Source organism: Halyomorpha halys, unplaced genomic scaffold (assembly GCF_000696795.3).
Source record: "Halyomorpha halys isolate HHAL.00 unplaced genomic scaffold, Hhal_1.1 Scaffold4.1, whole genome shotgun sequence".
Taxonomy (NCBI): domain Eukaryota; kingdom Metazoa; phylum Arthropoda; class Insecta; order Hemiptera; family Pentatomidae; genus Halyomorpha; species Halyomorpha halys.
This window is the reverse complement of record NW_027116287.1, coordinates 881,477-894,731: the sequence shown is the minus strand read 5'-3', so window position 1 is coordinate 894,731 and position 13,255 is coordinate 881,477. Positions and strand designations below refer to the sequence as shown.

The window sequence follows — 13,255 nt, the reverse complement described above, 5'->3', positions numbered from 1 at the left end:
AGGTCGAAACGTCGGCATAAAATAAATAAATATGGTTTTGTTTATTTATGTTGTTCTTTGCTGACCGCACCCCCCGACAAACTTCTCCAATAAATTTTGTATAGTTATCTATGAAAAATGCACAGTTTTCTAGTCATAAGCGAAAACTGAAAAAATGAAATAAAATATTTTGAGCTCTTCCAATTTTTTTTTATTTTTAAACTGATGTCTGGTGGGCGGCAAACTGAATCGGATTCAGTGCCCTGAAGAACGTATAAAATCGTTGAGAAAAAAGTCAACGATTTTTTTCTAGCAAAACTTATTGGACCTTACATGACTGAATGAACTTGAGTTAATATAACATAAAACACTTTTTTTTACGAAATTATTAAATAATTATAGTATAATTTAATAATAATCACTTTGGTAAAGTTTTCATTGTAACAATAGAAGGGCATGGAATATTGTTTCCTCACTGCTGAAGCTGTTTCATGCAAGATTTTTAAAAAATTTACATCCTTAGAATCGAAAATTTGTATTCCCATTTCACGTTTTAGACATTAGAGGAGGGACGAAGATTTTTCTTTGTTAGTCTATCTGTCGATCTATTGTAAACTTCGTGTTCGGGCAAAATCGATCAAACCGTTAATCCGATTTTGATGAAATTTTCAGAGAGTGTGCGGGTTAGTTTCATTTCATTCATCTGCCTGTTTTGGCTTACGCATGCCTAATACTCCTGGGCACTTCCATATTTCGAAAACAGTTGGTCCAATTTGACCCAAAGTTGGCGAAATGTTGAGGATAAGTGTGGAATGAGTCAAAAGTGAATTTCAGGAATTTATGTTATCAACTTTCCCATACTATTGCGTTAACATATTTTCCTCGACACACCTTTATTTCGAAAACGGCTGGTTCAATTTGATTCAAGTTGGGAATTAACTGTCATGGTCTAGTACTAATTTCAACCGCTTCTTACGCATGCGTAAACGTATTTTTCTTGATACACTTCTATTTAGAAAACAGACCGTCTGATTAGGTCCAAAGCTGGGTATCAGTGTCAACATGGTTTAGTATAAATTTTATTAACTACATACCATGCTAAAATAAAATGTCCTGGATAAACCTGTGCTTTAACAACGGCTCGTTCGTCAAATCGTAAAATAAAATAAAGGCTAAGAGAACCCGAAGGTTCGATGCCGATACCATTTAATACTACAAGCACCTGTCCAATAAATCAGTTTTGACGCAATCCTCCCACCTATGTTTCGGTCTACCCCTCGGGAGGTAATTATTTAGCCAAAAAAAGATAACTCTCAGAAAAAAGAAACTTTCAAATAAGAAAATAGATGAATAAAAAAATTAGATAAAAATGGTGAGGAAGCTGTAATAAACGTAAATATGTAGACTTTGTTATTTTTGCTAATTGGTTTCAATACTAAAAGAAATACAATGAATTGAAAATATATACTATTAGTCCAGCAATATAGATAACTAACCAAATCAATTTAATAAATGTAGAATAGATTTTTAAGAACTCTAAAAATATTTCACAATATTTTATAATCATAGTTTTGTTTCTGCTGAGGCGCAATTTCTTTAAAGATCTAATTATTTGAATGCTCATGATTATTAGGAGCCATTACTCCCTCTGTAGCAAAAAAATAAATAACATCTAATGTAATAGTAAAACCTTTATTAGTTCCAGTTATGTTTTTTAAAATAATGCCTCAATGTTTATTGGAATCTTTAAAAAATCAGTGTTTGTTAGTTAACCTTTATTATCGAACTCTATGGATGTTTCTTGGTGATAGTTGTGGTTACTACCTCTTGTTATGAATGTGTTGTGTTGTTGCTTGAGAAGAAAGCTGATATTTAGTTTTGAGAAGTTTTTTTTTTGTTTTGTTTATTTAAAGTGAGACATAATTATGTATGACTGATACTTTTGTTGCGGAATATTAATTTGTTTTTAAAATATGGCGTCTTCTAAAGAAGGACTAGTAAGGAATGGAATACCGATAGAAAAAGAAACTGCTTTCAATGCCTTTTATACTGAGGTACGCTTTTTTTATGTGTGATCCTGTATTATTTATTTATTATTTTACTTATAATAGTTTCTCGTTCAACAATGAATTGATTTAAAAGTGTGTAGGTTATGATAAGGTTATGATGTTATTTACAAAAATTCAAACTGAATTTCAATTTTTTATCAGCTATTTATTTTCCATAGATATCAATGGAAATGTTACACTTAAATGAAGAAAACAATTAAGCCATTAATAATAAGTATTGTTTGATTTTATTCCAGGTCAAAGAAATAGAGAAAAGAGATTCGGTGCTCACTCCGAAACAACAAATAGAGAGATTGCTCAGACCAGGCTCCACATATTTTAACTTAAATCCATTTGAGGTTTTACAAATCGATCCAGATTTACCAGTTGAAGAGGCCAAAAAGAAATATAGACGAGTAAGATTTTTTGAAGAAAATAGAATTTATTTTGTTTTCTCTTAGGTATTTACAAGCAATGTGCCAAGGTATTTAGAAATAGGAATTCATTATATAATTGTAGAAGTCAGTTTCCATAAGGTATTAAATGCCTGATTAGCTTGTTATACATGAATAGATACTTTAGACAGACCCAAACTCCAGGTTTTCTGCTCATTTGATCGGTAAACTTGTAGGTGATTTCTAAATTTTCTCTTTTAAATCTGTCTGAAGTCTACATCTGTTATTGTACAGATTTTATTTTTGATCTATTTTTCTGATTAGATTCACTTTCTTATGACTTTTGTACATAATTGAAAGATGAACCATAAAGGTTCAGGGTTGCTTATTGATAACTGCATTGTGTTGGACTAAGGTCCTGACTTCCAAATGTACGTCACAGATGCTCTGCCTCAAACCATTTTACTTATAACATAGAAGCAAGGCCTGTAGTTTTCAACTTAGAATCAATGGACCTTTCTAAAATATCTGTTCATGTATCGGCAGCTTTCTGATTTAAATGTTCAATTTTTTTTTTATTGACAAGGTTTATTTTATTGTAATGTTGTATTTCAGTTGTCTATATTGGTCCATCCTGACAAAAACCAAGATGATCCTGAGAGAGCTCAAACTGCCTTTGAAAGTAAGTACTCACTAATTTCAAATTTTATTAGAGTTACAGTGAATTTATTAATGATTTGTATCTCATGGTTAGGATGTCAATATGCCAACCTTCATTGGCTAGAAATTTCTGTATCTCTTATCACCAAGTCTATGATGTTAATATGTAAGGGGCTTTGCCATTCCTAACATATAATTCTCTTTCATGTTAGGCTTGAAGAAAGGCTGTGGTTGACTTAAAAAAAACCTGCCAGCTCTTTCCTTAATGTTTAATCCATAAAGTTCGAAATTTACTTAAATAATCTTCCCGTGTTATTAAATTGTATTGTAATTTTATGAAGTTATTTTTATGAGTATAATCACAAAAAAAAGTCATTTCATAATGTTGGATTTCTTTTTAAGTTTTCATTTCTTTAAAAGCAATTTGTCTTTTTCTTGATTCAAAGCCTTATTTGATCTACCTAGTGGTCGATAAGCTATTATTTCGAGTTTATCTCTTAATATGAATGTAAAACCCATAAGCTTACTAGTTTGTTACAAAAGTCTTCATACATAAAATAAGTTTTATTTAAACTTCAATATAAAATCTATACATTAAAATTATGCTTCAAAATATTGGCCATCACTGTCAATAACTTTAACCCTTATTTCTACCCGAAAGTAAAAGTGGTGATGATTAGTCTTAATTTTCAAGGCAAAGAACTCCTGTTTCTGGAATTAATTTTTTTAATTTCTAATTATAAATAATGGGCAATTATTGTCTTTATTTGTTCTTATTGACAACAGCATCATACTTCTCTTTTGAAACTTCACATACTGGTTCAATCTGTTCACAGTAAAGCTAAGCAGATCAAAATGAATTGTATCCTTATATTTTCACCAAGCACGTTTTTTTTTGTTTTGTTTTTTGTACAGTAAGCACTGATTCTCTCATCTGTTACACACTTAGGCCTTTTCTTTTTAGAAGATCATGAACAAATGTTTTCTCTTATATTTTTACAAAACAAAAATAAAGGCAGAGACAGTTAGTGTACATAATTAAATAAAGGATTGGACAAGGAAAAAATGATATATGATTGTATCACTATCAAACAAGGACTAGTAAGTAATAGTAAGCTTAATGTCAGAAAAGAAAAAACGCACAAAGACTTTTGTTACAACCTTGTATTTCATTTATAGGAGCTGTTATTTAACTTTCGCTTGTGGATAAGAATTTAAACTTTCCAAATATTCCAAAATATTAATTTTCAGCGATTCAAATATTCAACTTTCTCTTATCGTTTTTTCTTCTTTTTTTAGTTGTTAACAAAGCCTGGAAAACTTTGGAGAATGAAGATACAAGAAAAAAATGTATGGATGTTATTGAGGAGGCCAGGGGGCGAACTGACTTGATGGTAGATATTTTATATATATGTATATATATTGTAGAATCTTAATAAAGTACTGCACATGTAAATTTTTAAAGTTATGGATTATCCACCAGATAAAGTAAGATGGAGTAAAATAGCATAATCTATTAATTATACTTAAGTGAATTGGTAATTATTATTTTGTGAAGTTAGAAGTTCACTTGGTTTTAAAACAAGGTGATTCTCTTCATCGATTCTGTTTAATTTAGCTATAGAATTTGTTATTATAAAAGTGGTGGGTACCAAAAAATATTTAACTCTAGGTAGTAAATATCCATGCATGGGTATGATGATGATTTCATAATACTTTGTGATGACAGGGAGACTAAATATAACTAATATGTATATAGTCCAGTTAGCGATCCAGAAAATATTGAAAGAAATAGTGTCAACTATATATTATTAATAAACAGTTGACACTACTATTTAATTTTTTTTCCCCTACCTAGGGCATCTCCTTATTGATTTACTTATGGTTTACCATCAATATACAATATAAATTAAATACAACTACGTCTTTAAAAGGTGGTAAAGGTGGTTTCAAAATAAATACGGATAAGACAAAATATATGTTTAACAGTAGAAATTATGACTATTTTGGTGTTATAAATACTGGAGGAAATACATTTGAACCGGTTGAGAAATTAATTAAATACTTAGGGTCTTGGATATCTAGATAAAACAAAATTGAAGAAGTAACCGTAGAATTTACCATACCAATCAATACCTAACTTCATGAATTGTATTCAGTAAAGACAAACAAAATCCTAAAAAGTTAATAAGCACTGAACAGTGGTAAACATTGAGGGGTAGACCGAAATGTTAATGGGATGATTGCATTTGAGCTGATCTTGGAGATTTGAGTCATGGGATAGATGTGTGTAGACACAATTAATGGTATTTCCTAAGCCTTTTATTTAAATAAGAAAACATTTATATTAAAAAATAAAATTTTTATTTATCATTTTTTTTTTCAGTTGTATACAATATTGTAAATGTAAATTATTCTTATTTATATATTCTGTTACCATGAAAAAATGTTATAGTCAAATGGCGTAATCATTTACAGGGTATTTTGTATTGGTGGTTCTGTCAAACCCGGAAGTTTATTCCTTCAACAAACTACCATCTCTCCACTCTAAGTATTTGTTGGATAATTCTATATACAATATCTATTATGTATTTTGGTTAATTAAAGGTATGATACACACATTTGTATGTACAAATTATTTAACTTCAAATTTTTAAAAAATTAAAAACTACCTAATCGTTAAATTGATAATAAGAAATTTATCAAAAATATTTAGTTTATGGATTAATATTTAATTATATATTTTGTCTTGCAGTGTATTCCCAAATTCCTGAAATGTATTTTTTTGTATATTTTTTTTTCGGTTGGCTCTACAGACCTTGTAGATCTTTGGCTGCCCGAACCAGTCTTCTTCATGCTTGCCTGCCTTGGGCTACTGCTTTCCAGTTTGCTGCATGCAGCTCTTTTGCATCTTTGTCGATTCTGTCGATCCATCTGGTTTTGGGCCTTCCAACTTGACCTTCTTACCTTGTATTGAATTAAATGTTGTTTTTTCAATTTAAATATGCTAAAAACTATATTTTATAATTTTCAAGAAAATAGTCCACGCTTCCAATTTTATCAGTATTTATTGCTTCATACTAATCATATATCAAGTTAATTGGCTCTTCAAGTTCAAAATCATTTTTTCGATCATCGATGATACCACCGAATAAACAATCCAATGCTTTTTATAAATATCATTATCGTATTTTATGGAATATCATTCTTTTTTAATATTGTTTTATTAGCAATGCTTGTTCTTTCAATTTTATCCTTTCTTGGTTAAATTCTTGTCTTGCAATTTGCTTTATTCTCTTTCTATGCTCGAAACTAGGCTGTCCATAATTTTGGCAGTAATTTATGAACATTTTAGGTCATAAATTTTCCTTTGTTTCCTTATTAACTATTTTTACAAGCAATATCAGAAAGTGGAGACTTTTATTTTTAAACTCTTATGTGTATTGCAAATTATGATTTGTGGAAAAAAATCACCAGTAGTATTTTTATTCAATGTATATAACACATAAGGGAGAAAGGGCATTTAACTATCCACAACTATTATCTACTTAGTTATCACCCGTAAACACATCTTTTTTTTTTTTAAACAATTGTCTTAAATTTTAGGTAAAATATGTTAAATAAATTCAAAAGTAAAATTTAGTTTTATCAAATTGTAATACTGTTTACTTCAGATTATTAATTCCATGAATAACAATGCGACATTAACTTTAAAAGTCAGATGGTGTAACTTAGGGCTTATGGAAGGGTGGGACGAGATGTTAACACCTTCCATTTTTGGGATTTTTTAACTAATTATTAATGATGAGCAAGAGTATTGTCTTTAGTTATTCCAATTGACCAAAGCAAGATACTTCTCTTTTAAAACTCCATGTTGTTCCAACTTATTCAGAGTAAAGCTCAGCAGATGACAATGAATAACGTCCTCATATTTCCACTAAACACTAAGGATGATTTTTTCCCCTGTAATTAACCACTCGACTCAAAATACTCTTATATTATGATGCACCACATTATTACTTTCCACTCCAAAAATTCTCTCGTCTGTTACCTACACACTTAGTACTTTTTGCTTGCAGTAGCTCACAAGATCATGAATAAATTTTTTATCTGTTTTAAAATTTAGTTCTATTAAATTTTAATACAGTTAACTCCGGATTATTCATGGAAAAATATTCTATATGTGAAAAAAAAGACTGTAGAACCAAAAAAACAAAACAATAATTAATTTTAAATAAGAAGAAGTATTAATTTGTTTAAAATGGATATGTGATTTTACATAAAAGAATAAAATCTCCAAATTAAGTAAAATAAAAAAAATCTCTCACTTATGTTGATTTTCTGTTCAGAAAACATTTTCTTTTAAAGAGCAATTGGTATTTGCGTAATAAATTTGTTCCAGCACCTATCGCCTCATTGTTGACCTAAATTATGAAAGAAACTGCTTACATGTTCCAGTGACTTATTCATTGCTCTCTGGTGTATTTATCCTCTTATCAGATTCACTATCAACTGTTTCAATGCCTCCTTGTTAACAATTTCCTCATCCGTAAAATGTTCAAAGCCAGTATCAAAGTTCATCCAATCACACAGATAAATATGTTGTTTTTGTCAATGATGTCCCATGTTATATTATCATTTAGCAACAAGACCTTTATTGGTAATTTTTTGAAGCTGAGATACTCTCAAACCGGAGGAATAAAGTGCTTTTCAAATAAATCTTGTTTTATTCATCCAGGCTCTTGTTCAGTTGTAATAATGTACAGGTTCATGCTAGTGTAGTAATGGTTTTGTTTGTATTATTGTTACTATGTGTACTTATAAAAAAAAAATTTGATATATATCACTGCAGATAATTTAACTGTGGATAGCCAAGAGTTAACTAATAATATTCCTTAATCTAAAATAAAGTATAACCGGTTTTAAAGTAAATGTTGGTTTTTGATTTGGACTCGTTTTTTGACCAAGTTCAATTTGTTTTAGATCGAGGAAAAAAGAAAAAGGCAGAAAAAAGAAGGTAAGGGAGCTGAGGTAGAAGAAGATGATCCAATGAAATATAAGCATGCAGTGTATGTCATGACGATGAAACTATTTGCTGACATGGAACGAAAAAGAAGAGAACTAGAGATAAGAGATGCCGAAGAGAGAAAACGCAAACGAGAGGCTGAAATAGAAGAGGAAGAAGCTGCTAAAATCAATAAAGAATGGCAAAAAAATTTTGAGGTATTACTATTAATTAACAATTTGTTTTATATTATACATTTGTTGTTACTTAAAATTAATTTAAACTATCCACTAAGTCTGAATCCATTCTTCAAATTTAAATGTGAAAGTCAGGAAATAAAATCATCAGTTTGAGATTACTACAATAAAACATTTCAAATTTTTTTTTTTTATCTTTCAGGAATCTAGGCAGAATAGAGTTGACAGTTGGAAAGCTTTCCAAGCTGGAGGTGGTGCTGCTAAAAGTAAAGTGAAAAAAGTAAAAGGTTTTAAACCGCCTAAACATAAAGCCGAAACGAGATAATGAATATGTTCTAGTTAACTTTCGTTCGTTGTCCTAAAAATCTTTTTAACCTCAATCTATTGTTTATAAACTTTTGTAAATGATTATTTCTGTAGATATATTATAAAATGTATTCAAAATAATATTTAAATATAATTTTAATTCAATGAAGATTACATTCATATACAAATATGAATCAATAAATGTTTAGACGACAGTTAATATTGCAAAATACCCATGTATTAGGATAAAGTTTATTTTCCCCTAAGACTTGAGATTTCTATTGTAAATTAAATGTGTGATCAGCAGTTGAAATCTTCGTGTTTTTAAAATTGACCTGTTTTTAATAAAAGAAAAAGATATACTCAAAGTTTGTTGCATATTCGATTCGAACGATTTGTGACACTATCTGTACATATGTAAATGTTAAATGTTATTAATGTATAAATAGTTTTTAATAATTTCCTTCTGTATTTACACACTTTTCATTAATCGTTCATCAACTATAATAGTAAAGGCAAACTTAGTTCAGGCTAAAAACTTTGTTTATTTTTATTTTATTCTATTTATTTTATTTGTTTTTCATTAGTAAAAGCAGTACTTGACTGTATTATATTGTTTTGTTTTTTTAAAATCTAATTTAGTAGATAACATTTTTAGTGACTTTGTAACATTTTTGATCTCAAATCAAACTTTCAAGTATAATATGAGCTGCAGGACAAAAGTATTGCATAAATTAATGAACTGTATTAATTTGTTTTACTTTATTTATTCTTCTTGATGAAACATTTGGCTGTGTGTATCCAGAAACAGCTAATGTATTGGAGTGGATATTTATTCAAGATGTTAGACTAGAATGTATAAATAATAGCATAGAATATCTTATTAAGTTTATATAAAATCAAATTCAAAAATGCAAGGTTTCTGTATGTTGGCTAGAATCAGGGTTATTAGATAAATGTCGATAATACTTAAAATATAATGACATAGTTTTCAATATTTTGAGCTCAAATTGTTTCAAAACATTCACAGGATCTCATTAAGTAATTTGAGCCAATAAATTTGAAAATTAGTTGAGTCATAAAAATTTAGTTAATGTGGTTTACTGCATAAATATCTGGTTAATGTTCAAGATAGTACGGCTTTGGCTGAACCTTATTTTTTATTTTCTGCTACTTTTTCACTTGCTCTTATTTTGATTGTTGAAATAAATTTTTAATTGTTACTTCATAATAAAATAGTACAAATAATAAATAAAACTAATTTAATTTAAGTGCAAAACTTTTGTCCTTAAGTTTTTTTATCCGATTTAATGTTGTTTTTAGATTTTTATTTCATCAGAAGTTGTTTTATTTATTTTTAAATACACACATCAAATATAGTTGTGTTTTATCTTTTTTTTTTCTTAATGTTATTTACTTACATAATGTGTTGTAAATTTCTCAAAATTCTCAACATGTTTGAAAATATTTAATAGAATTGTTACAAAGCATAAATAGATGTGCTGTGGTTACTAATGTAAGTTTAGGATTTTTATTTTATTAGCTGTGTAGTTAATACCTTATGAAATTTGTTATTTGTATAAATGAAGTTTGTTTTCTATAATTAAATAATATATGAACTGTAAATTGAATTTAGATTTTTTATAATTTATGAAAAATAAAAGTTTTTTTTCTTGATCAAGTTTACTTCTTAGAATCTTTCACAATATTTATTCTTGAAGATTGGTAACTCGTTAAGTGTCCAGCAGAGTATGCAGGCAATTGTCAATTATATTGACATCGAATCTTCAGGTTTGTTTAAGTGTTATTATTTTTATTTAGACGTTATTACACACTGAAACTTAAGTAGGAAAATAATTTAAGCTGAGTGAGCAGAATAAGTATGCTTAAATAAAACAGAAAAGAATTGGTGTGGGGGGGGAGGCATCAGAACACAGCTGAAATTCATCCTTGTTAGTTTCTAGACAGGAACTTCTTTATTATTCATGAGGGAAATCCTTCCTCTTACTATTTTTCATTTTTGGTTTAAGTAAAAACTAAATATATGACTATTTATTGTGATAGCAATAACAATCATTAAAAATGAAAACATTTATTTTCACCTATATTTAATTATCAGATTCTTTCTTATTATATAGCATCTATTATTTCCTACTGCCAACAATGAGAGATGGTGAATTAGTTTAAAAAAACAAAATTAAATGTACTATGGAGTTAACTTTTGGAAAATTCTTGTAATTTGGATTCGTCAGAATTTAAAACATGTATTTCTGTTGATGACGGGTTCAAAATTACTTTCCCTTAACATATGTAGGTAATTAAAAAGTAAAGAAAGTTGCTGTTATTTATTTACTTTCTTAATTAATGAGTTTTGTGATTCGTAAAATTTAAAAAAAAAAAAAAAGCAGCAATTACTATTGTTATATTGGAGATTTTTGAAAAAATAAAAATCATCAAACCTCAAGTATCTCAAATAGAAGTAAACAACCAATCGGTAAAAGTTTTTCCAATTCAGCGAACAACAAGATTTTAAATCATCTTACGTCAACAGAAAACAGGACTAACCAAATAGAGATAGATTTAGTCCATTATTCTTTCGAATCCACATCTGTTTTGCTATTTTTTTCAAGCTATTCAGTCTGGATGAGGAAATCATTGTATCTTTTAAATATTTTACTCAATACATGAAAGTCATACAAACCATCTGAAAAGAATATAGCATTGATTCTTCTCTAGTATACATCCGCGCTAACCGTGAAGACATTGATTTGTCTTGTTAAATAGGTAACGAGTCATCAACTTCTTTACATTTATTATGTATATATTAAGACAAAATTTATTATAGACATTGTACTGTAAGTATTGACATTATGATTTTTCATATCTCTGAAAACAGTATGAAATTCTCTTTCAAATGATGAAATAATATTGGTGAGTTTTCAAGTTTAATTTTAATGCATTATTTTAGTATAAAGAAAAGATTTTATGTTCAACGACTCGAGTCGTGTGCTACTTTCGTTGCCTCAATTTGAAAGTTTATTGAGTTAACTATTAGGATGTAAAATATAAATCACATTTGGGTTTATTTTTACTCCCTAGCTATTCAAATTTAGGTGTCATGAACTCTTATTTTTATTTAACATAATACATTCTGATGATATGCATTCGAAGCCTTTCTCTTAAAACATACTAAATCACTCAAATCCAAAAAAATAGTCAAGGATATAAATAAATAATTAAATTTTCCATTAAATGCTCATCCACAATAACCAGTTAAAGTTTTTTCAAATTTCTTTCCATGAAAAAAATTTGTGTTAAAATAAATGATAAGTTGATGGGACCCCGAGACAAGTTGGCATTGAAGTTATCATTTTCCATAATTAAATGGCTCGGAGCTAAATTCAACAAGCCTCAATTTGAAGACAATTTTAATTTTATTTCAAAATTTCCTTCCTTTCTCTAGAAAGCTATTTATTGTGTTAATCACTCTAACACCATTATTCTAAAATATTTAGAATAATATTAGGGAATATGAACTGTATAATAAATTTAATAAGAAATATAGAATTTTTCAAACCTGCTCTATTAATAAAATTACATAATGGAGCTTGTCATGTTTTTATCCGATGCCCTTCAATGATAAAGTTGTGTTAAGAAATAAAAATAAATTAAATAATATGAATTTAATGAATATAAAACAATGTTAATTATTACTTTTTAAAGAACCCCTTTTTAACTAAAACTAAAAAATGATAATTTTAAAATCTACCTAGCTGTAAAAACATGTTGGAAAAAAATTCACTTAGAAATATATAATTAAGAAACAATATAAAATAAATATATCCTTCATTAAATTAATTAAATATCATTACAAAAGATAGCTATGAATCATTTTTTATTATAATTTCTTCAGTATAATAGCCATCTCATAAACAATCGCAGATAATTATATTTACACCTAATAGAATGAAGGCCTAAAATTCTGGCTGAAACGTTGGCACTAATGAGTTTTTAAATAACAATAAGTTTTTACTTATTAGTGTTCTTCACGGATTGCACCCCTAACCATCTTCTTCTCAAATATATATATAGCTACGGTTGTATATATATATAGTACAATAGTACATCAATATTCACACCTTCATGTGTTACCATTAGTTGACCAAACTTTTGTTGCCGGTAACAACACGTTGGTGTCATGGATCGGCACATAATTTATTCTTTTGATATCTTGAACAGAGGAGCTATGTTAAAGCCCGATTTTCGCATTTTGAATTCAGGTTTTTTCTGGCTAAGGACGTGGTTTTATAAAGATAATACTAGTTACATAGTAAAGTTGGAACTAAATCCGTGCAGACTTCATAGTGTTAAGATCAAACATTAATTTATCAAAATAAATTAATATTAATAAATAGTTTAATTACCTGGTATTATTAAAGAGTCCATGATACACCACAACCTATCTGAAAATAAAACAACTCATTAGTTAAAAAATTTATAAAATCTATTCTTCAGTCACTATAATCTTTTTTTTTTTATTATTAACTTTAATTTCTCAATTGTAAATACAATAATAGAAACAGTAGAAGTATTTTTGAAATGATTCATTGTTAATTATAAGTTTGTTTTATGGTTTTGACTTAATTTTAAAATATTTAACACGTA

General features: G+C 28.1%; 1 protein-coding gene across 1 annotated transcript; it reads left to right on the top strand.

The window, feature by feature from the left end:
- The first annotated feature begins 1,615 nt into the window (after positions 1–1,615).
- LOC106690366 (dnaJ homolog subfamily C member 8) lies at positions 1,616–10,267 on the top strand. Its single transcript, XM_014435820.3, has 6 exons — positions 1,616–2,033; positions 2,285–2,443; positions 3,038–3,104; positions 4,382–4,476; positions 8,066–8,305; positions 8,487–10,267. Exons 1-6 carry the CDS (start codon positions 1,953–1,955, stop codon positions 8,607–8,609), a joined length of 765 nt encoding a protein of 254 aa, XP_014291306.1. The 5' UTR covers positions 1,616–1,952; the 3' UTR covers positions 8,610–10,267.
- The last annotated feature ends 2,988 nt before the right edge of the window (positions 10,268–13,255 follow it).